A 23,467-nucleotide genomic window follows, 5' to 3' on the forward strand; every position below is an offset into this window, starting at 1 on the left:
TCAGATGCCCACCCAGGGGCTGGAACCATGACACAGACCCGTGTGTGTGGCCTGGCCCTGAGAGATAACAGACAGAGAACTCAGGCCTTCGATGGGGACTGAATCCTACCAACACCACTGAGTGAGCTGAGGTTTTAAGTGAAGTAGGTCATGTTTCGCAATTGACAACAGCCCCAACCTCCTGAGAGGCTCTGGCAGGAGCCCCCAGCTGAGCACTTCTTTATTCCTGGTCCTCTTAGACTGTGAGACAGTAAGGGTTTGTGGGTTAAGGCACTGAGTGTGGGGAAAAAGGGGTCTCACAGCAGGAGGAGCAGGGCACTGTGAGTGTCCAGCTGCTCTGACCCTGCCCCTCTGCTCCCCCCCCACCCCGTTCTCCTCCTCAGCTTCCTCCAGCCACCCTGGCCTCCTGTCTAACCTCCACTCCGGCAACATCAAGTTCTGCCTCCAACAGTCTTCTGCACCACGGTGCCCTCTGCCGGGCTACGTAGAATGGGATTGGTGCAGGGCTGGCTTCTCCTTCCCCACTGCAGGAAATCTCACTGTGGCCTCAGCACAGCCTTTTCAGACCCCTCACCTGGCGGGAGTTCAGGACCCAGTTGTCGCACTTTGCTCTTTTTCTATGGAACAATTGCTCTTTTCGTTCACGTTTTTGTTTCATGTTTTGTCCATCTTCCCCTCTAGACCCTGAGCTCCTTGAGGGAGGACCTGGTTGGCTTAGCAGCATTAGCACTGAGTCCTCAGGGCCCAGTGGCTGAATGAACAGGGGAGAGCATCCATCCCACCACTGACTAGCTCAATTGTTAGAGCCCAAGTGACTTTGGTCATTTGTATGTATTCTTCTTTTCTTTTCTTTTGTTCTTCAAGAAAACTCTGTTCCTGTTGTGGGACTCAAACTCATGACCCCGAGATCAACAGCCATATACCCGACTGACTGAGCCAGCCAGGTGCCCCTCTGGTCATTTTTTTTTTTTTGGTTATGTTTGAAATTTTTTATTATAAAAAGAAAAAATAAGGAACAAAGCACATTGGATTATTTTTACAAAGTCATTTTAAATTAGTAAAACAAAGCAAATCTTCCTTCTCCAGACTTTTTTGTAAGTAGATGGAGCCAAGTGAGAAATTCCTTTTTTTATAATAATATTTTTTTATTATATTATGTTAATCACCATACAGTGCATCCCTGGTTTTTGATGTAAAGTTAGATGATTCATTAGTTGCGTATAACACACAGTGCACCATGCAATACGTGCCCTCCTTACTACCCATCACCAACCTATCCCATTCCCCCACCCCCCTCCCCTCTGAAGCCCTCAGTGTGTTTCTCAGAGTCCATAGTCTCTCATGGTTCATTCCCCCTTCTGTTTACCCACCTTTCTTCTTCCCTTTCTTCTTCTACCAATCTTCCTAGTTCTTACGTTTCATAGATGAGAGAAAACATATGATAATTGTCTTTCTCTGCTTGACTTATTTCACTTAGCATTATCTCCTCCAGTGCCGTCCATTTTTAAATAATAATATTTTTTATTATGTTAGTCACCATACAGTACATCCCTAGTTTTTGATGTAAAGTTCCATGATTCATTACTTGCATATAATACCCAGTGCACCATGTAATACGTGCCCTCCTTACTACCCATCACCAGCCCATCCCATTTCCCCACCCGTCTCCCCTCTGAAACCCTCAGTTTGTTTCCCAGAGTTCATAGTCTCTCATGGTTCATTCCCCCTTCTGTTTACCCGCCTTTCTTCTTCCCTTTCTTCTTCTACCAATCTTCCTACTTCTTATGTTCCATAAATGAGTGAAACCGTATGATAATTGTCTTTCTCTGCTTGACTTACTTCACTTAAGAAGATGTGGTCCATATATACAGTGGAATATTACTCAGGCATCAGAAAGAACGATTACCCAACATTTGCAGCAACATGGACGGGACTAGAGGAGAGTATGCTAAATGAAAGCAATCTCTTGATTCTTTTCCCGACGTGTCTTCAGGTAGCAGATGCTCTTCCAATTTTCGTTGGGAGAACACTGTTCCGGGAGACCAGAGTCTAGACCTGGATCAGTCACACACTTTCTGTGTGACCATAAACAAGTTGTATATCTTTCTGCAGCATCTGCTTTCTCTCCTGCAAAGTGAATGGACAAAGCAGGTACTATGGGTTCTTCTAGCTCCAACTTTCTGAGATGATAAGAATTTATTATCTTGAATCTCCTCCCTAATTAGACCTCAGATGACAGACCATTTCAGCTGGAAATGAAGAGAGTAAGTGAATTGTATGGACGAACTACCCTTCCAGGGCCCTGGTGAAGTATTCAGCTGTAACGTAGATTAAAAATTCTCTGTGCACACTGTGTTTTCTCTTCATAATGAAGGGAGCTGTGCACAAAGGAATAGGGTTGTAGGGTATTAATTTGCTTCTGTTCTGCTGGGTCAAATGGCACTCAAGAGGTTAGGTGTTTGTAATCTAAACATGCACAAAGTTCAGGAAAGGAAGAAGCCTAGAGTTTGGTTACTTTGGACAAATTACAGGTCCATAGGTACCACTTCTTAAGATGACCCAGAGGAGAATTCAACTTTTTAATGGTCCTCTTGCTCATGCCAATATCACATAAAGACCAGAGGTTGTCTCTAGAGAGCCATGATAACTCTTGTCTCACTGATTACTCTATTGCTAAATGTTTCTCTGTGGTAAGGATAAGTAGTTAACAAAGGCATGTTGGATATTTCAGTGAACCTTCTGAAAACTGTTGTGGTTACAAAGTGATTAACTTATGTAAATGAATCAATGTGGCCAGTGAACCAAGCTATGCACACAGAATGTATGCAGAAGGCGGAGAATCCCAAAGCTTAGTCACACTCAGGAGAGCAATGTGTAGTATTTAAAGGTGAATTCCAGAAGAAAAATGAAAAAAAGAACCTTGAGAATGATGTCTTTGATTCAAAAAGGCTTAACGTGAGATGACAGACTGTTGAAAGATGGTTCTAGAATTTGTACATGTTGCTTTCGCATAGATTCCTGGAGCAAAAGTAAAAAATCCTTGCGTTTACGGGAAGCTGGTCAGCTCAAGAGGCTGTCCTCAAGCTTCCACTGTGTACCTGGTACCCATCCTATCTGCAGTCAGCAAATGTCACCAGCCCCTTTCTTGTGCCAGTTGTTATGTCCCAGGGGCAGATGAATTTTACTCTGCTATGTAGAATAATAGATCGGAGGGGTGAGTGAGTTAGCCTGAGATTTAAAATCTACGTGATTGTTGGAAACAGTTATAGAGGGGAAGGTCAGAAAGAGAGATTTCGTGTGAAAAGGATAAGTTAGATTTGGCCTGTTTCATAATAATCATATGTCTTGAGTATAGAGCATCAAATTTTTTCCATTAAGAGATCATTAGTTTCCTTCTTAGCCCTAACTCACTAGGAATATCAAAATCAGGGTCATTGTGGCACTTTTATATGAATTACAATTAGTTATGATGTGGTTGCAATTACTGATTTTTGGGAAATAATGTAGCTTTACTACCATTAGGTGAAAAATCGGAACGGGGATCCACATCTGTAGGTGTGTGATGTGAATAGTTCTCCTGGGGTTGGGCAGTGCACACCTGTATGATCTTGTACAGAGCCCTGTCAGAGGAGATAGTGATTTAAAAAGAAATGGCTTACCTACTTCCCCAGAGCTTTATCTTTGAAATGACTACCAGAGATATAGGTACTGCTAAGAGATCAAGGCAAGAGGGAAAGGTCTGGAAATGGGACCTTATGAGATGCCCAAGCAAAGAGAGAAAGTCGGGGAAGGAGAATAAAGAGGAAGAGCCTGTGAAGTTTTAGGGGAATTACTTTTGGGCAGTATCATGAGTGTCTCAGGATTCATAATCATGAAGATGGAAAGCATTACCTTCTGTTTTGCTTTTTAGAAGTGTTTGTGTGGGATTGGAATTGATTCTTTAAGTGTTTAGTATAATGCACTGTGAAGGCATCTGGGTCTGCGTTGTTCTTTCTGGGATATACTTTAAAAATATATTAGTAGTAGTATTTTTTAGGAGGCTTGTTTTATTTTAGGAAGTCAACACAAAGGAACAAAGTCAACACAGAGGAACAACCAACAAAAAGTAGCAGGAAAGAGACCCAGTTAAGAGCAGCTTCCCGAGCCCAGCAGTTCTTTCAGTCATGGTTAACATGGGACCCAGCGTGGGGGTCCATCTGTCCAGTCTGTCTGTCCATCCTAGATGCATCTGGTATCTGCTCTAACACAGAAAACCTGCAGATGTCATCAAGTAGCTCCATCTGCACATTAACAGGGCAAACAAACGGAAATCATTCCATGGCTGAGAACAGAAAACAAAAACAGAACTACATTGTGTCTTTTCCCCAAATGAAATCAAGAGTGAAGGTCCTGTGTAATTCCAAAATCTCCAGGGTACAAATGGAGTGAGATGAAAGGTCAAAGACCCCGTTGTTTTGTAAAGACAGTACACCTCAAAATATTGTAATTGCACGTGTGAACCACGAACTACTGTCTCATCTACCCTTGCCAGCCCCAAGGGTCCTGGGAGGGTGGTGGAGACTGTCCCTGCCTGTCCCAGCATCTTGCTGTGGAGTGACAAGCTGAGCTGGGGATGGGGAGACACTGCCGAACCAGGTTTTGTTGTCTGAGGTTTTGTTCAGGTGTGACTTCTGTCTTTTAGGAGTTTTGAGGCCACCTCAGTTGTGTGTTTTCAGTGCTGAGGTGAAGTCCAACGGCAGGACCCTCTACCCACCGAGACAACATGCTCCGAGTGTCAGTGGGAGGTGGTGTCTCCTTTTGGCACCACGGAGTTGAATATTAAAGTGAGAAAAGCTGTCCCAGTCGCTGGTTTTGGACACCTTTCTCCCTGCCGGCTGCCACACACAGGGTGATGATGATGATGTCGCCGCCGTCTTCCGTCTGGACCTGCCTCAGCTCCTGCTGTTCCGTCTTGTCGCCATTCTGGCGCTTTGTGGGCAGGGAGGTCGACACCGATGCACGTGTGGCCATCGTGTCCAGAGGACTTGCCACATTGTTCACCTGGTTACGGCCAGTGTCAGGGATTGGCATCAGGCGAGTCCCGTTTCGCGGGACAGTTTTTGTTGGTTGCTGGTGCTGACCTAGAGGTGCCTGCTGCACTGTGGTGACCGTGTGGACAGGGGTGGTCTGTGGCTCCTGAATGATCCGGCCGGCAGCGCCCGCTGTGGCATGGGTAATGGCAGGAATAGGTTCCACTTTCACTTTTACTTCTTTGTGATCTCCATTGTCTTGCGGCTCTGCCTTAGGAGGGGCCAGCACGGCCACCTGAGTGACCAGAGCCTGGATGGCAACAGTGTCCGTGCTTCCCAGGGCCAGGCCTGCCATGCTGATGACAGACACCGTGGGGATCTGGTGGGCGACGTGCGCCATCTGCACTACAGGCTGCTGGGAGGTCGAGGTGGTCATGGGAGCAGCGACTGTGTAGGTGATGGGATCGATCGATCGTCGGTGGCAGCTGCCACTGCCCGGCCATTAAAATGGGCTGACGAGACAGAGGGGAGCCTGGTGCACCCTGGGCAAACCGTGCCTCCTGGATGATGGCCAGTTTGGGCTGTGAGGCACTGGGCTCAGGCTCCAGGGGGGCCGATGAAACTTCCCTTGATAGGCTCTTGGGGGTCTGGGCACCACTGGTGAGTGCAGACAGCACTCCAGCGTGATTGGGAGGGGCTGGGCCACTTCTGGAGAAGAGGGGTCCCAGAGGGTTTCTAAAGCAAGGCATGCCCGTGGACCGTCTTTTCCTAAAAGCCTGCTCTATGAATTTGCTTTCAGAGGCAGGATCTATCCTCCAGAATGATCCCTTTTGCCTGGTTCTTCCTGGGAACGTGGTGCTATGATGAAATAAGGATTCAGAGAGAGATTGTGGTGAATTGGATTCGGCCAGCTCTTGTCCGCTGTCTTGTAGTAAGGATAATTTTTAGTGATGTGAGTATAAATTCCATTTAGCGTAAGTTGCTTCTCAGGAGCCATTGTAGTTTTCTGTCCTATGAATTCTGCATAGGAATAAGGTGGCTTTGAATCATTCTTGGGGCTGTCTCCACCAGAAGCTTCCTTTTCATTTTCTGGCTGCCAGTTGTCGGCCATTCACTTGAGGTCAGCTGGTATCACCCTGCTCCCCGGGGGCTGGATGGGCAGGAGTTGGCAGCACTGGGTTCCGGTGGGGGAAGGAAGGGGGCTGATGAGGGAAGGGGGCCATGGCATTTGGAATGTGGATGGTCAGGGCCAAGATGTGGGCCTGCACAAGCTTCACCCGGGACCCGGGAGCCTCCTACTTCTCCATCTTCTCACTGGACGGGGCAGTGAACGGGATCCTGAGATTTGTGCTCGGGAACCTGGAGGTGCATGCGCGCGGCCGTTATCCGGTGGTGCCCTGCGCCTCTGGAACACGGCGTCCACCAACGGGACAAACATCCATTCTCGCCGGGGCAGCGCAGGTAGAAGTCGCTGCTGGCGTTGGGCCTGGGCTGGCCTGGAACGCTCTGGGGCGCCCAGCCATGGCCGCTGCTGCCGCTGCCGATTCGGGGTGGGGGAGGGAGGGCGTGAAGATCTCGAGGTGCCCCGCGAGATGAAGCTCAAGGGCAGGTGCTCACATCAACCGAGGCCTGCCAGGAGTTGCGCCGGCTGGTCACCCAGCGTGTCTTCCTCAGGTACTCCAACACCTCCTGGCCCTCCAGGCGCGCCGTGGCCCAGCCACCCCATGGGGACCCGACGCCTGCCCCCGGGCCGCCCCCTGGCGCCACCGCCTGCGGGAGGCCGGCCTAGGGCCCTGGAGCACGGGACCTAGCGCCCTGGGCCCATGAGAGCCAGGCCGTCCCCGCCGCCGCCACCGCAGCCATGGTGCTGAGGGTCAGGCGAGGCTGCTGGCCGAGGAGTTCCAGGCCTGGGATATACTCTTTTCATTGCTCACTTGATCTTTTCGCTTGTTACAGGTCTGTTCAGATTATCTGTTTCTACTTGAGTCAGGTTTGGTAGTTTGTGTCTTCTTAGAAATATGTCCATTTCATAGAGGTGACCTACTTTGCTGGCTGTTCATAGCATTCCCTTATAATCCTTTTTATTTTTGTAAGGTGGACAGTAATGCTCCCATTCCAAAATTTAATCATTTTAATGATCTCTCTCTTCCTTCTTGGTCAGTCTAGTGAAAGGTTTGTCATTTTTGTTGATTTTTACAAAGAACCAACTTTTGGTTTTGTTTGCTCATCTCTCTTGTTTTATACTATTTCATTTATGTTTACTCTGTTATTTCCTTCCTTATGCTTGTTTTATCCCCCTTATGCTTGTTTTAACTTAATTTGCTCTTTTTTTAAAAGATTATTTATTTATTTATTTGACAGAGATAGACAGCCAGCGAGAGAGGGAACACAAGCAGGGGGAGTGGGAGAGGAAGAAGCAGGCTCCCAGCGGAGGAGCCCGATGTGGGACTCGATCTTGGAATGCCGGGATCACGCCCGGAGCCGAAGACAGACGCCTAATGACTGCGCTACCCAGGCGCCCCTAGTTTGCTCTTTTTACTTTACTCTTCCTATACTGGAAAGTTAGGTTCTTGACTGGAGATTTTTTTTTAATACATCTGTAACTATATAAACACATCTGTAACTATAAACACTATAGGTGTTTGTTTACAGAGAGAAATTTGATGAGATGTACATAGACCATTTCGTAGATTCTGTTGAGTGTATTCCAAGGCATTCTGGCTGGCTAATCCCCATGAAATCATCCACATCTCCCTCTTCCTCCTTTCTTTTTCCTTCCCCTCCATATCTGAATTCCTTTTTCTCCATTCATAAATGCGAGACTGTTTTTCATGATTTGGAGCATGTAGCATCTATCATGGCTACAGTCTGCCGTATGTTTACTCTCCTGCGACGATGGAACTCCGCCAGGGCCTGGGACACTTGCTGCCTCCGTATCCTTTTCTCCTCAATATCATCAAACCTCACGGTCTCTTCATCCTCACTGCAGAGGTGGATACATGTTGTATCATGGGTCGCTATCTCATTCCTTTGTATTACTGAACAATATTCCACTTTATGGACATGCCACTTTGGTTTAACCATTTGTCAATGGATAGACTTGTTGGTTTTTTCCACTTTTTGGATCATATGAATTATGCTGCCATGAATATGTACAAATTTTTGTGTGGACATATACTTTCCTTTTTCTTTGAGAGAGAGAGTATGAGTTGGGGGGGAGAGGCTGAGAGAGAGGGTAAGGAAGAATCTTTTTTTATTATTTTTATGTTAAAATTTTATTTTATTTATTTTATAAATTAATTTATATTATATTTATAGTGTATCAATTAATGAACATATAGTGTAATATTCGTTTCAGAGGTAGAGTTTAGTGATTCATCAGTTGCATACAACACCCAGTGCTCATTCCATCAAGTACCCTCCTTAATGCCCATCGCCAGTTACCCCATCCCCCCACTGACCTCCCCTCCAGCGACCTTTGGTTTGCTTCCTATAGTTAAAAGTTACTTTAGTTTGTCTCCCTCTCTGATTCCATGTTATTTTATTTTTCCTTTCCTTCCTCTATGATCTTCTGTTTTGTTTCTTGAATTCCACATATGAGTGAAATCATAGGATTGTCTTTCTGTGATTGACTTATTTCAATTAGCCCAATACCCTCTAGTTCCATCCACGTCATTGCAAATGGTGAAATTTCATTTTCTTTCACAACTGAATAACATTCCATTGCATATCTACACCACATATTTTTTTAAATTTTATTTTCTGAAGATTTCATTTGTTTATTTAAAAGAGAGAGAGAGAGAATGAGTGGAGGGAGAGGCAGAGGGAGAAGGAGAAGCAGACTCCCTGCTGAGCAGGGAGCCTGATGTGGGGCTTCATCCCCGCCCCGGACCCTGGGATCATGACCTGAACCCAAGGCAGACACTTAACCGATGGAGCCACCCAAGCACCCTGTACCACATCTTTATGCATTCATTTGTGGATGGACATCTGGGCTCTCTCCATAGTTCGGCTATTGTGGACATTGCTGCTATAAACATTGGGGTGCAGGTGCTCCTTCAGATCAGTATATTTGTATCCTCTGGGTAAATACCTAGTAGTGCAATTGCTGGGTTGTAGGGTAGGTCTATTTTTAACTTTTTGAGGAACCTCCATACTGTTTTCCAGAGTGGCTGTATGGGAAAGAATCTTAAGCACGCTCCACACTCAATGAGAGGTCATAACCTGAGCCAAAATCAAGAGTCTGATGCTGAACAGACTGAGCCACCCAGGAGCTCCGAACATATGTTTTCAGCTCTCTTCAGTATAGGAGTGGCTCTGCTGGATTATGATAACTTGTGTCTTTAACATTTTGAAGGGCTGCCATTTTTTTTTTTTTTGCAAAATGCCTGCATCATTTTATCTTCCTACCAATAATTATTGAGGGTTCTAATTTCTCCACATCCTTTCTGACACTTGTCATTTTCTGTCTTTTTGGTTACAGTTATCCTAGAGCATGTGAAGTGGTATCTTATGGCTTTGCTTTGCATTTCCCTGAAGGCTACTAATGTTGAAAAGTTTTTCATGGGTTTACTGGCCATTTGTCTATCTTCTTTGGAACAATGTCTATTAGAGTCCTTTGCCTATTCTTCAGTTGGGTTGTCTTTTTATTGAGTTTTAAGAGTTCTTTATCTATTTTGGGAACAAGGTAGACCATATACATTTAATGTGATTATCGATGGGGTTTGGTTTAAAACTACCATTTTGCTCTTTGTTTTCTATTCTCATTTTCTTTTACATATATATTTATCATTTGGATTCCCTGAGCTTTTTTTTTTACTATTTTTTTATAATATTTTTTTCTTATGTTATGTTAGTCACCACACAGTACCTCCCTAGTTTTTGATGTGCTGCTCTATGATTCATTACTTGCGTATAAAACCCAGCGCACCATGTGATAGGTGCCATCCTTAATACCCATCACTGACTGGCCTATCACTGAGCTTTTAAAAAAATGTTTTATTTCATCTTCAGTATTGCCTTATTAGCCATGTCACTTTATTTGAGCTGTTTGTCAAGCATTTAGAGAATACATCTTTAATGGAGTACATCATCAAATAATGTTATACCACTGCCTGCATAATATAAGAATCTTTCCAACTTCCATCTTCTTCCTCCCAGTCTCTTGGTTATTATTTTCATATGTTTTATCCCTGCATGTTATCAGTTCCACAACGCATTACTATTGTTTCTGCTTTAGGTAGTCACAGCTGCTTTTTGGGAGATTGAAAACCCACTGGTACAAACATTATGATATTTTTGCCTTATGTAAAGAGGTTATCCTATGTGGACAATCTGTTAAGAACAGATTGTAATTTTTTGCTTTGAATTTTCCTGAAACAGTAGAAAAGACAAATGATGAGGTGTTGAGTCAGATATTTCTGGAAACTTACTGAGTTCCAGGCTGCCTGTTGGGCATTTTGGGAGCCCGTGGATTGATAGCAGTTCATTTAGGATTCACGGGTGAGGTTTCATTTGTCAGTGGACTTGGACTCTCTGGTGGATGTTGCAGTGGTTAGTACAGTGGCAGAACAAACCGATGTCCTGCTAATTGCCAAAGGTTTGGAACTCTGTCCATATTTGGAGGCTGCCGGTTTTATTGTCTACTTATTAAATTGCTAAATGATGGAGATTAATAACAGGAAATTCATTGAAATGGAAAACTCATAATAGTACCCCTGGGTATTCATTGATGGCAAATTCCATTCTAGTCATCCAGTGATCACTTCAAAATGCTGTGTCAGGCAGAGGCAGATAAAAATCCCAAAGCTTTCAGGACTGCAATTCACCCTGTGTAAAATGGTGTGCTCTAGGATTTTCCATCCTGGGCTTCTGTAACAGGGCATAAGAGGACAATTGAATCAGGAGGAGATATAAGAGGACAATTGATGTCAGTGGGAAGTCTCTTTCAAACAAGCAAGATAAGTCTGTGAGGTAATGTGACTGATCATACGTTGGAGAATATTGCTTTGGCCTTTAAAAGAGAACCAGAGTTTAATAGAGTTAGTGGGTTGATCGATTTGGTTGATGACACTGAGTTTTCCTATCCTCTTCCTGCCTCCCCTTTATAAAGTAATAATGACTACTGTTGCTTATTTAAGGTAGATGTTGAGGGAGGGAGAGAGAGTATAATAAGATCTTCAGGAGAAATTTATCCTGGGAGTGATAAATGAACAGTGGTCTTCCTCTCTACCTTAACTTTCCTAAACCTAAACCACATTCCCGTCTTTAAGACAATTGCAAGGGAGGAAATTGTATTAGTCAGGGTTGTCCAGAGAAGCATAACCAATAGACCCTCTTTCTGACTATCTCTCTATCTCCAAAATAAATTGTATATACAGAAAGAGAGAAAGAGAAAGAAAGAATGAGAGAGAGACTGAGAGAGAGAGATTGATTGGGATTATGGACGTAGTGGAAGAAAGAACATGATAACAGTTAGCTACATCAGCCCTGTGTCATTGAAGAACATTGGTGAGTTTTACCACCTCTTCACTTGCATTGCCTGCCATGCCTTCTATGGGGTATGTACCCGTATGCATGTGTGTTCATGGTCCTGAGCAAGACCCATTCTCAAACACTTGTCTGTTATGTTGCAAGAGTGTGTAGTATTTATACATTTAGTAGAAGGCCTTTTAACTTATGAGAATTATTTTAACCTCTTTGCTGTCTCAGGACTCAGTATACTTTTTCAATATGTTGCTTTCTGCAGAGGCACCCCCGCACCCCCAAGATACCACAAATACACACACCCTCTAAGATTCCTCAAAATGTCTAGGATCATGCCTTGCCACCTTTTAGATTTTGCCACAGCACCTGTTCCTTCTCTCTAGTCATCAACAAAGTCATAGAATTATGGAGTGTTGAGGTTGGAAGGGATCAATACCATCACTAGCACAGTGCCTGCTAGGCATTCACAAATGTTTGTGGAATGAATGTCGAGTAAGATACACTGTCAAAGAGAGAAGGAGCCTCTTCTACTGGCAGACGGTCATTCAGTCTTTGCTTGTTTGTGGAAACAAGGGAGTCTTTATTACCACCAGAGAAAGCCTGTCTTTCCTGAGCTCTGAAAGTCAGCATACAGATTCGATTTGGGCTGTTCTGGAGAAGAAATGGCAGAGTACAGCTGAAGCATGAGAGTTCTGCTCCCCTGGGCTTCCCGATCCAGTGTCACTCTCTGAGACATAACTCACCAGGACCGCATCCTTGGAATATCCGAGGGAGGTGCTTTTGAGTCTTTCTCTAGGCACAGAGAAGAGGACACTATTTGGTTCTTACCTTAAAGCATCCTCACCTTTAAAAGCCTCAGAGAAGGGGCACCTGGGTAATTCAGTGGGTTAAGCATCTGACTCTTGATCTCAGCTCGGGTCTTGATCTCAGGGTTGTGAGATTGCGCCCCACATCAGGCTCTGCCCTGGCGTGGAGTCTGCTTAAGATTCTCTCTCTCCCTCCCCCTCTGCCCCTCTGTCCCACCACCCTTAGAAAACAACAACAACAACAACAACAACAACAACAACAACAACAACAACTTAAGAGCCCCAGAGAAGTTTTCTTTCTCCACTTGTTTTGGTTGGCAGCTAGGTAGATATCATAATATACTATGAAGAATAAGATCTTTTTTAAAGAAAAGATTTAGTTACTCCTGTGAGAGAGAGAGAGAGAGAGAGAGAGACATGGGGCTTGATCTCACAACCCTGACATCATGACCTGAGCCAAAACCAAAAGTCACACACGTGACCGACTGAGCTACCTAGGTGCCCCAGTAGTTATTGATTTTTAGGAAAATTTCAATGCAATGGAAAACAGAAAGAAGTGGTTTTTTTTTTTTTAATATTTCAGTACCATAAAATAGGCATGAAAGACTAGACATAGGATTTGATTGTATCAGCAAAGTTTTCTTTTTTTTTTTTTAAAGATTTTATTTATTTATTTGACAGAGACAGCCAGCGAGAGAGGGAACACAAGCAGGGGGAGTGGGAGAGGAAGAAGCAGGCTCCTAACTGAGGAACCTGATGTGGGACTCGGTCCCAGAACGCCGGGATCACTCCCTGAGCCAAAGGCAGAGGCTTAACGACTGTGCCACCCAGGCGCCCCCAGCAAAGTTTTCTTAAAGGTGGGGGTAACATGGCAGAAACAGTAACCAACCGGCTTGCAAAGAGGAGTAAGTAGCGGAAAAAGGAGGATTCCAGACTGGAAAAATAAACAGGTATTAGTCTGTTCCAGTCTTTGGATGTACATTTAATTTGATGGGAAGAGTGAAATGGTGAAAGACTTTAGTTGGATGTCATATTTTGGAAGATTAATTTGGTGTTATCTGTGGGTTAGACCGAAATGAAAAAAGCCAGCTAACTAGTGGCTAAGAGTTTTGGCAACTTAACTTATTCTTGTCAGATTCATGTATCTCATCTGCAAGCCAGGAATAGTAATGCCTATGCTATGGTGCAGTTGTGGTTAATAGAAATGTGTATATAAAACGCTGGGAATGGCTCCTGGTACGTAATGGGTGTATTGTAACAGTCGCTATTAGGTTGCTCTTCTATTTTATATGCCCTGATAATAAATAAGCAATTCATAATGGAATGTAGAATCACTTCAGTGAGTTCTAGTCCTGTAATCTTAAAGCTAAATTAGCTTTCATGGTCCCCCCCCCAAGGTCCTTTGACAATTCATTGAATGGATGCTCTAAATCAAACAAGAGTGATTGAATTTGTCTCCTTGGGACTCACTGAGAACTGGGTGCTGGAGGTACTATTTTCTGTAGCATTCTCCATCACATATATACTGACCCTTTTGGGGAACACTCTCATCATAGTTACTATAGTTTTTAGTCTGCGTCTCCATACCCCCATGTACTTCTTCCTGATGAATCTGTCCTTTATTGACATCTGCCACTCATCTGTCACTGTGCCCAAGATGCTAGAGGGCTTGCTTTTGGAGAGAAAGACGATTTCCTTTGATAATTGCATCACACAGCTGTTCTTTCTACATCTGTTTGCTTGTGCTGAGATCTTTCTGCTGACCATCATGGCTTAGATCGTTATGGAGTGTGCTCCGCTGCACTATCCCAGTGTGATGAACATCAGGTCTGTGTGCAGCTCGTGTTTGCTCTCTGGTTGGGAGCTACTGTCCACTCTCTGGTGCAGACCTTCCTGACCATTCATCTACCTTACTGCGGCCCCAACATTATTGATAGCTACTTCTGCGACGTGCCCTCTGTCATCAAGCTGGCGTGCACAGATACGTACTTCACGGGAATGCTCATTGTGTCTAACAGTGGAACCGTCTCCCTCACCTGTTTCCTCGCTTTGGTCACCTCTTACACGGTCATCCTGGTTTCTCTTCGAAAACAGTCAGCTGAGGGGTGCCGGAAAGCCCTATCTACCTGCTCAGCCCACTTCATAGTGGTTGGCTTCTTCTTCGGACCATGTATCTTCCTCTACACTCGGGCAGACACCAACTTCTCCATGGACAAGGTGGTGTCCGTCTTCTACACGGTGGTCACCCCTCAGCTAAATCCCCTCATTTACACCTTGAGGAATGAGGAGGTAAAAAGTGTCATCAAGCATTTCAGATAGTAACAGGTTTTTTCATGAAGTCAGGCACACAATGGATTTGGAGTCACAAGTATAATTATGGCCATATCTTTAACGAGACAGTGGAAGTGAAAAAACAGAATCAGTAGATGAAATGGCACAGAGCAGAACTTCTTTTTAAAGGGAAGGACTTATTAACTTTTACTTACATAGAGGAAACGATCATGGTGGAACCTAAAGGAAAAAGAATCTGGGGCTTCCTTGGTGGCTCACTCGGTTAAGTGTCTGCCTTCGGTTCAGGTCAGGATCCCGGAGTCCTAGGATGGAGCCTGGAGTGCAGCTCCCTGCTCAGACGGGACTCTGCTTCTCCCTCTGCCCCTCACCCTGCTCGTGACGCTCTCTCACTCTCTCAAATAAATAAAATCTGGAAAAAAAAAGAATCTGGAAAACTTTAAAGAAGCCTTCTGGTTTCACTAGTAAAAGATCACAATTTGGGGCATGGACTGAGTTTCAGGAACAGGTACACTTGTGAGAGAACTTATTTTCTTGATTTGTGGATTCTGTGGGTTATTGCCTCTGGGAAGCGATATCACACTTAGGTTCTATAAATTAAAGTGGTTTTAATTTTGCCTTTAAATGTAGATTCAAGGTGTTTATTTAAGCCGTCAATGATTTATAGTGAATTAAACTGTTACTTTGAACGTGATTCCTCATTCCTGCATCTATTTTGTATTTTTCATAATACTTTGATAAGATCAAGGTGGAAATGTATAAAGAACTTACTGTAAAATAACGTTAATTGGTGTAGAATTTAGTTCCATAACATGCATGCATTTTAATTGGACGGTTTGAGAAATTTTGACAAAGGTATGTATACACCCACGTAACCATGTGTCCTGTCAAGATATAGGGCATTTCCATCACCCAGAGAGTTTCTTCAGTCCCTTCCCAGCCAATCCCTCTATCTCCACCCAAGCATGCAAGCATCTGATTTTTGTCGCTATGAATTAGATGTGTCTTTCCTAGAGCTTCATATCCATTGAATCGTACAGTACGAACTTTTCTGTGCCTGACTTCTTTAGCTCTGCATGCTGCTTCTGAGATTAACCTACGTCTTTTGTGGGTATTAGCAGTTTGTTTCTTCTTATTGGTGAATAATATCTCATGGTATGGGTATGCCACAGTTGTTTATTCAATCATTTACTGGTGGACATTTGGGTGTTTTCAGTTTTTGGCAGTTGTGAATAAAGTAGATATAAATGTTTACTTACAGGTTATTTTGGCCACAGGTCTTCATTTCTCCTGGGTAAATACCTAGGAGTAGAATTCTTGGATCATATAGTAAGTGTATGTTCAACTCATAAGAAACTAGAAGGCTGTTTTTCCAAGTGGTTGTATGATTTTTTGAAGTTGTTTATTTTTAAATAAGCTCTCCCCCTGCTGTGGGGCTCAAACTCATGACCCTGAGATGAAGAGTCTCATGCTCCACTGACTGAGCCAGCCAGGTGCCCCCAAAGTGGTTGTAAGATTTTATGTTCTCATCAGAAGTTGAAGAGTTTAGCATCCAATAACTGTTATTGTCAATATTTAATTTTGGGCCTGAAATTCCTGTGGTTTACTCTTCATTTTCCTAATTACTGATGATGCTGAGAATCTTTTCATCTGCTTATTATCCTTTCCTATATCTTGTGTTGTGATGTGTCTGTTCAAAAATATTACTCATTTATTATGATTAGTTTTTTCTTCTTGTCACTATGTTGTAAGAGTAAACAAAGTATTCTTTGTATATTCTGGATACAAGACCTTTGTTGGATATATGTCTTGGTAATATTTTTTCTCATGCTGTGGCTTGCAGTTTTATTTTCTGTATGATATATTTTGAAGAGCAGAAGTTTATATTTGGATTAAGTCTTACTTATCATTCTTTTACTTTTAAGATTGATGCTTTTTGTGTCCTAAGAAATCTTCACGTCCCCCGAAGTCTCAAAGATTTTCTCCTAGTTTCTTTTAGAAATTTTACAGTCGGCTTTAAATTTTAGGTTTGTGATCCATCTTAAGTTTCCTTTGATACATGGCGTGAGATGAGGGTTGAGATTAATTTTTCCCATCTACCTAGATGATCCAGTACCATTTAAAAAGACTTTCTTCCCCCTTGTCTTGTCTTGGCACCATTTTGAAAGTTGGTTGACCCTTGAGAGGACACGAAAGTATTCTTTTGACCTCTTCACCGTCATCTCTCACCATTCTCTGCCTTAGGGTCTAAGCTGTAACCACACTACCCTTTCTGTGCTTGGACCAAGCCAGGGTCTTTCCCAACACCTGCCATTTCCTCTGCCTAGAATGTTCATCACCTGTCTTTTTTCATGCAGGCCTCCTCTTTATCTTTCCGATCTTAGCTTCTATGTCATTTGTCAAAGAGACCCTCTTAGCTTCCCCACTCTGAAGACAGTCTTTTCTGAAACTCTCTATCAACATTCAGTGTGTGTGTGTGTGTGTGTGTGTGTGTGTGTGTGTGTTTTATATGATTTGTTAGGATCTGTAATTAAATGTATTTGCTTATATTTTTGTTTCCTATTTTCACTAGACTCTAAACTACATAAAGGAGGGACGTGTGTGTGTGTGTGTGTGTGTGTGTGTGTGTGTGTGTGTGTGTTATTGTAAGCCTGGTCCTTAGCACATAATAGGTGCTTGGTAAAAATTTGTCAAATGAATGAATAGTAAGATATCCCCATTTCATTGCTCTGATGACAGATTTTTCCTGGTCACTTGAGGATATCAGTACCTTCAGTGACTCAAAGTCTTCTTTCTACATGACTGAAGTCATAAGCAAACTCACTTGGTCTGAGTCACTGGTGTTTGCTGAGCCGTTTAGGCAAGCATCTGAGTGAATGATGTAGTCAAGTGCTGCCCAGCAATCTAAAGGTTCATTTCAACATTAGTTACCACCCTAAGACAAAAGCCCGGAGAGGCGACACGGTGTAGTGAGAATAGCATGATTTTGTGTTGATGCACTTGGCTTAATACCTGCTTCCAGCATTTCCTAGCTGGGTGACCTTGGGCATGCCGTTGGCTCTCTCTGAGCTTCCGTTCCATCATTGTAAACAAGCATAAAACCTACCTCTCAAGTGGCTGTGGGCATGGAGTAAATATAGAGTGCCTAGAACAATTTCCAGCATATGGAAGGTCCTGAAAATCAAAGCTACTGGTACGATTGTTAGATATTGGACCGAAGAGAATTTATAAGTCGTAAAGCCCGATAAATGTTAGGTGACTTATTCTTTGCAAGGCATTTCTTGGATGTGGAGCAACAGGCCTCTTAAGAGCCTAGACATTGTCATTTTTTCCTCTCCCCTCCAACCTCCCCATGAACTTGTTCAAGGCATTCTTCATGTCTTCATTCCTGAGAGTATAGATGATGGGGTTCCACAGAGGGGGCGCTGCGGTGAAGAACACAGACACCACCTTGTCCTCCAGGAGGCTGGTGGATGGACGGGAATAGATGAAGATGCAGTGTCCCAGGAAGAGTGTGATGACGGCGAGGTGTGCTGCACAGGTGGATAAGGCCTTCCGCCTGCCTTCGGAGATCTGCTGCCTCAGGCTCACCAGGATGCCCACATAGGACACCACGAGGACCACGAAACAGACCACCGAGATCAGCCCACTGTTGGAGACGATGAGGATTTCAATGATGTGGGTGTCTGTACAGGCCAGTTTGATCACCTGAGGCACATCCCAGAAGAAGCTGTCAATCTCATCAGGACCACAGTGGGGCAGTTTGATGGTGAGGGAGGTCAGCGATATGGAGTGGATGGTGCCCCCCGTCCAGAGGGCCACAGCCAGCAGCACACATACTTTCCAGTTCATCACTGTCATGTACTGCAGGGGTTTGCATATGGCCACGTACCAATCGTAGGCCATGACAGTGAGAAGAAAGATCTCGGTGCAGGCAAAGAGGTGCAGGATAAACATCTGGGTGACACAGGCCTCAAAGGAGATGAGCTTCTCTTCTGACCATGTATCTTTGAGCATCTTGGGGACAGTGACCGTGGAGTGGCAGACATCAATAAAAGATAGGTTACTGTGGAAGAAATACATAGGGGTATGGAGCCGGCGGTCATAGATAATAGTTATGACAATGAGGATATTCCCAATTAGTGTGAGGACATAGAGTGTGAGAAACAGGACAAACACAGCCATCTGCACCTTCTGATTGACAGATAAGCCTCTAAGCCGAATGTATGTCACGGAAGTGGTTTGATTGAGTAGGTCCGCCTCTTCCATTCTCTTTATTGGACACTCTGCAAAGAATTAGGAAAAAAAATAACATTTAGCATCTGTATCAATCATCTGGTCACTTAATTTCTTCTGTGTTTGCTTTTCCCTCCATCTGGAGCTTACAGTCCACTATCTTATTTTAAAAACCCCATTCAGCATCTTCAATCATGCTGCATACACAGTAGGCACCACACAGACGTTTTTGGGAAAATAGTGCAGAGAACCATGATTCACCAAGAGATATAAGGCGGCCTTGGAGAGCGGAGGGCTTATATTTACTCATAAATCTTTAGCAGAGAAGAAACCAGGCTTTTTCTACCCCAAGCCAGTAACATGTTCAAAGTTGTACACAGCCTGGCCTTGAGCATGGTTTTCTCTATTGCCTGCATTTTTCACTCGTCCAAAGGACTTCCACCCCTGTGGGCTCTGCTGTGACGCCCTGGGACTGTCATGGCAATGACCTGGTCTGCGGCCAGCAGAGGCTTTTCCCCAGTCGGCTGGACAACAGGCAGTGTGGTTGGGGTGTCTTAGAAAGGGCTGAGAGTTTTCCTCATTTCTTTCTTTTCTTTCTTTTTCTTTCTTCCCTTCTTCCTTCCTTCCTTCCTTCCTTCCTTCCTTCCTTCCTTCCTTCCTTCCTTCCTTCTTCCCTCTTCCCTCTCCCCTCCCTCCCTCCCTCCCTCCCTCCCTCCCTCCCTCTCTCCATCTTCTCTCTTTGTTTGTTTGTTTCTTTTTTTCATTTTATAGAAAGAGAAAATGAGGCACAGAGAGGTAATGCAATGGGCCTTAGTTCACAGAGAATTGCAGTAATAGCTGTGTCCGGAGCACAGGCCTCCTGAGTCCCGGCCCAGGCTCTCTGTGCCCCCACTCTGACCTGAATCACTTATGTGACGGTTGGCATAATTAGGGCGCTAAGTGGAATGTGTCTTGGTGAGTTGCCTCTTCCTCTGCTGGGTACACCCCACCAGCCTGGTTGGGCTCTGTGGGGAGTCTCTCTTCTCTCGCTTGTCTTCATGTCACGGCCTGGATGCACAGTCTTCCAGGGGTGCCCACCATGCATGCCGCTCTCTTGCTTCCTGGGGTCCACTCATCCTGTGCTATCTTCTTCCCATCACTGGTCACTACTGGAGCGTTCCCTCATTCCTCAAGGGCAGGCTCTCTGCCAGACAAATGAATCAGCTCCACATTGCTTATGAAAAAGGACTAGAGAACTCTTTCTCTTCTGCTTCTAGTCATCTCTTCCTTCTCCAGCATTTCCTATTACTCATCATGCTGGTCTTCTGCAGACAGTGGCCCCTGTGATAGTCTATATCAATAGAGGGGAGATTAAGTTAGTGTCAAACTAGGAAACTAGCAAAGTAGAGCCATGGGAAAAGAAGGTATTTCTGAGCCAGGAGAAGTCTTTTAGTTAACATTTGAATTAAACTCATGGTGTCTAGAGCTTAGATTAATATTTATTGTAACATCTTAATGTAGTGATGGATTAACTTTACTCTTAAGCAGTTTTTCTTAGTGGGGGTGCCTGGGTGGCTCCGTTAGCTAAGCGTCTGCCTTCGGCTCAGGTCATGATCCCAGAGTCCCGGGATTGAGTCCAGCATCCGGTTCCCGGCTCAGCGGGGAGTCTGCTTCTCCCTCTGACCATCTCCCCTGTCCCCTCTCATGCTCTCTCTCACTCTGTCTCTCAAATAAAGAAATAAAATCTTTAAAAAGAGAAATATTTCTTAGTATTCACTTAAAGCTTCTGCTCTAGAAAGCTACTTTATTTCATTGTTTTCTAGATTTATTTATTTTTAGAGAAAGAGAGAGACAGTGTGTGTGTGTGTGTGTGTGTGTGTGTATGTATGTATGTGTGTGAGTGAGGGGGGAGGGGCAGAGGGAAAAGGAGAGAGAGAATCTCAAGCCGACTCCACACCTAGCACAGAGCCCGCTAGGGGCTTGATCCCACAGCCGTGTTTTCATACTTGAGCTGAAACCGAGAGTTAGATGCTCAACCAGCTTAGCCATTCAGGTGTCCCCAGAAAGCTATTTTAAAAGTTGAATGATTTACATCTGTTCCCTTTTTAATTTACTAATCAACCGAAAGGATGATTGCAAACTTGAAAACTAAAGAACTGAGCAAGAATAGAGCCAGGGGTTTATTTTAAATTAATCTGGAGAATTTCCCCCACACAGAGTGTGTGGATGGAGAACTAGGTCTGTAATGAAGACTTGTGTTCCATCATCATCACTTTTTTTTTTCTATTTCTTTGGAGCTGCAGGAAGAAATTCTTTGAGAAATGGAGATGTGCCCAACTGCAGTAGAAATTTGGTGTCAGTTTATGTTGAGGATATGGTGCACAAAAAGAAAATCGAATGTCTGTGGCATACGCTTCCGAAAAATGTAGGAAAATAATTAAGAACAAAACCAGAGTAAGACAGAGTGTCTGTAAAACTCACCCTGGGTTGTTTCCGGTGCTCCCGGCCCCTCCAAAGAGAACTGAATTGTCACGGTCTGGTAGTTTCAATGTCAAGTTTTGATAGTGAATTATTTTCCAGTGGAAAGAACTAATCAGACAGATTTAAAGTTGGGCACATCAGAACCCTGTTTACCTTGATTTTTCCATAAGCATGGCCAGAGCCCTCAAAGTTCTCCTGGGTCTTGTTCAGTTTTTGGTGATCAGTCACAGTAAATACATTTGGTGATACTTTACCAGAAGTGCTCCAGGGTTTTTGCAAAATTTTACACCTTAGCGCCTATATTATTATCATCGTTTTCAGTATGTAGAGCATGTAACTCTGCCTTAAGATTTTCTAGAATTGGTTTCCAGTCAGCTGTAGATGTGGCATAAGAATGGTATATTTTTTTTGCAGTTTTTCAGATGATATTGGTGGCAGAATGATTCAAAGTGTCTTTAAACCACTTTTATAGGCCATGCTAGCTTACCAGGAGATTTCTACACAAACTTGTCCTAATTATTCACAACCAGTGTGATGGAGGCATTGTTTCCTTGGCAGCACACTCTCTGGGTGTAAGTTTTATATGGCTAGTTTCAGACGGATTATTCTACCGATTACTGAAGGGAAATGTGTACAGAAAGAGGGCAGCTGGGGCTGGCAGCTGCAGGGTTGGCTGTTTTGTTTTGTTTTGTTTTGTTTTTTACCTGAATTATATAGGTTTTATGTCCTTGGGACCTTTTAAGCAATGTCGTCAGCTTACCCTAGTCACTAGTTAGAAAAAGTTAATTCTGTGGGGACTAAAGTTACAGACTTTGAAATTGTCACTAGGGGAATTTAAAGGGAAAGCAGGGCTTCCACATCTAAACCTTTAGGATGTGTTTAGACATGATTAAATGAACTACTAGTGTGTGCTAAGTATTAGGTGAGGGGCTTTCATGGTTTCTCATGTAATCCACATACAAACAGAGAGATGAGGCATGGGCCATGGAGTTAAGATTTTAATCAGCTCTCTGCCAGAGAGGTCAAGGGTTTGGCCTTGAGGGTCAGGTTGTGTGAGTGCAAATTCTAGATGTGTAAGTTTGGGCAAGTTCCTTAACCTTTCTTGGCCTCAGCTCCTCATCCATAAAACATAAAGAACAATGGTCCTCTCTTTCTTAGAACTCTTGAAATCTTTGCAAAGCCTGTGGCACTTAGTGCATATGTTGCTTAAGTTAATGCAGTTACACAATATGCAATTCAAACAAACAAGAAAGCCACCACCCTGTAACAGCCAACTCTTTTGGCATCACTATTCATCGTTTTGTCTACAGTGAAAATCGAGATCCTCTTGCTCTAATGAACCTTGGCTTTCTCTGTTTAGATGTAAGAGCTTGGTAGTTTGAGTTGGAGAAAGAAGAATCCCAAGGGGAAGACTACAGATCATACTTGGGGTTTTTCTTTTCATTTTTACTTACTTAAGTAATCCCTACACCGGACATGGGGCTCGAACTCACCTCCCTGAGATCAAGAGCCACACACTGTTCCGACCGGGCTCGTCAGGTGCCCCTATAGTTTGAGTTTGAATTTAAGATTGAAGAGTTCTGTGGATTGGTTAGGATATATGAAATCAAAGGTGTGGAAGGAGGCCTTATAGCTGATTCTTCAGGAAACAGTGTGTAGAAGAGAAGATGGTAATGGGGGAATGCGTCAGAAATTACCAAAAATTCTTACTCCTAAGAACTTGTGTCTTGGCCTCCTTTCCCCCAGTTTTCTTGTTGCGTTTGTTACCATTGATCAGAGGCCAGACTTGAAGGTATTGCAAAACTCAGAGCTTCTAGAACATAGAGATACTGCTACTTGATCCATGTGGGGCTTGCATTATATTGTGACGTTGGCAACTAGGGTATGCATAAGGAAGAGGGCTATACTGCCCGTACTCATTCTCAGGTAGTTTTGGAATTGAGATCTTTTATCCTAGGCATAGTACACCAAGGATAATATAGAAAATGATGTTCAGTTGATTATAGGGCAATTCCTATCACCACCATCACTGATAATATACAAGGGTGAGAAATTAATTTTTGGCCTAACCTACAGTGTCTATTTCTCACTTCTTCTGGGTAGCCCTCTCCCCTGGCCCACTACTTCCCTCTCTGACTGTATACTGAATGTCCCACTCAGGCTTTTTCTCCCAGGAAGTCC

At 43.8% G+C, this 23,467-nt stretch overlaps 1 protein-coding gene and 2 pseudogenes across 1 annotated transcript; 1 reads left to right on the forward strand and 2 right to left on the reverse strand.

Annotated features, from left to right (window-relative positions):
* Positions 1 to 4,818: 4,818 nt before the first annotated feature.
* LOC123776135 (forkhead box protein K2 pseudogene) lies at positions 4,819 to 8,093 on the reverse strand (annotated as a pseudogene).
* A 5,625-nt stretch (positions 8,094 to 13,718) lies between these two features.
* LOC123776136 (olfactory receptor 4E2-like) lies at positions 13,719 to 14,638 on the forward strand (annotated as a pseudogene).
* A 3,264-nt stretch (positions 14,639 to 17,902) lies between these two features.
* On the reverse strand, positions 17,903 to 18,925 carry LOC123776137 (olfactory receptor 4E1-like). Its single transcript, XM_045771955.2, has one exon. The coding sequence runs from the start codon at positions 18,857 to 18,859 to the stop codon at positions 17,903 to 17,905; it is 957 nt and encodes a 318-aa protein (XP_045627911.2). The 5' UTR covers positions 18,860 to 18,925.
* Between the last annotated feature and the right edge of the window lie 4,542 nt (positions 18,926 to 23,467).

This window comes from Ursus americanus, chromosome 33 (assembly GCF_024610735.1).
Source record: "Ursus americanus isolate L20-20 chromosome 33, mUrsAme1.1.p, whole genome shotgun sequence".
Lineage (NCBI taxonomy): Eukaryota > Metazoa > Chordata > Mammalia > Carnivora > Ursidae > Ursus > Ursus americanus.

Coding starts and splice junctions, on each gene's coding strand:
- LOC123776137 (XM_045771955.2), bottom strand. CDS start 18,859: ATGGAAGAGGCGGACCTACTCAATCAAACCACTTCCGTGACATACATT.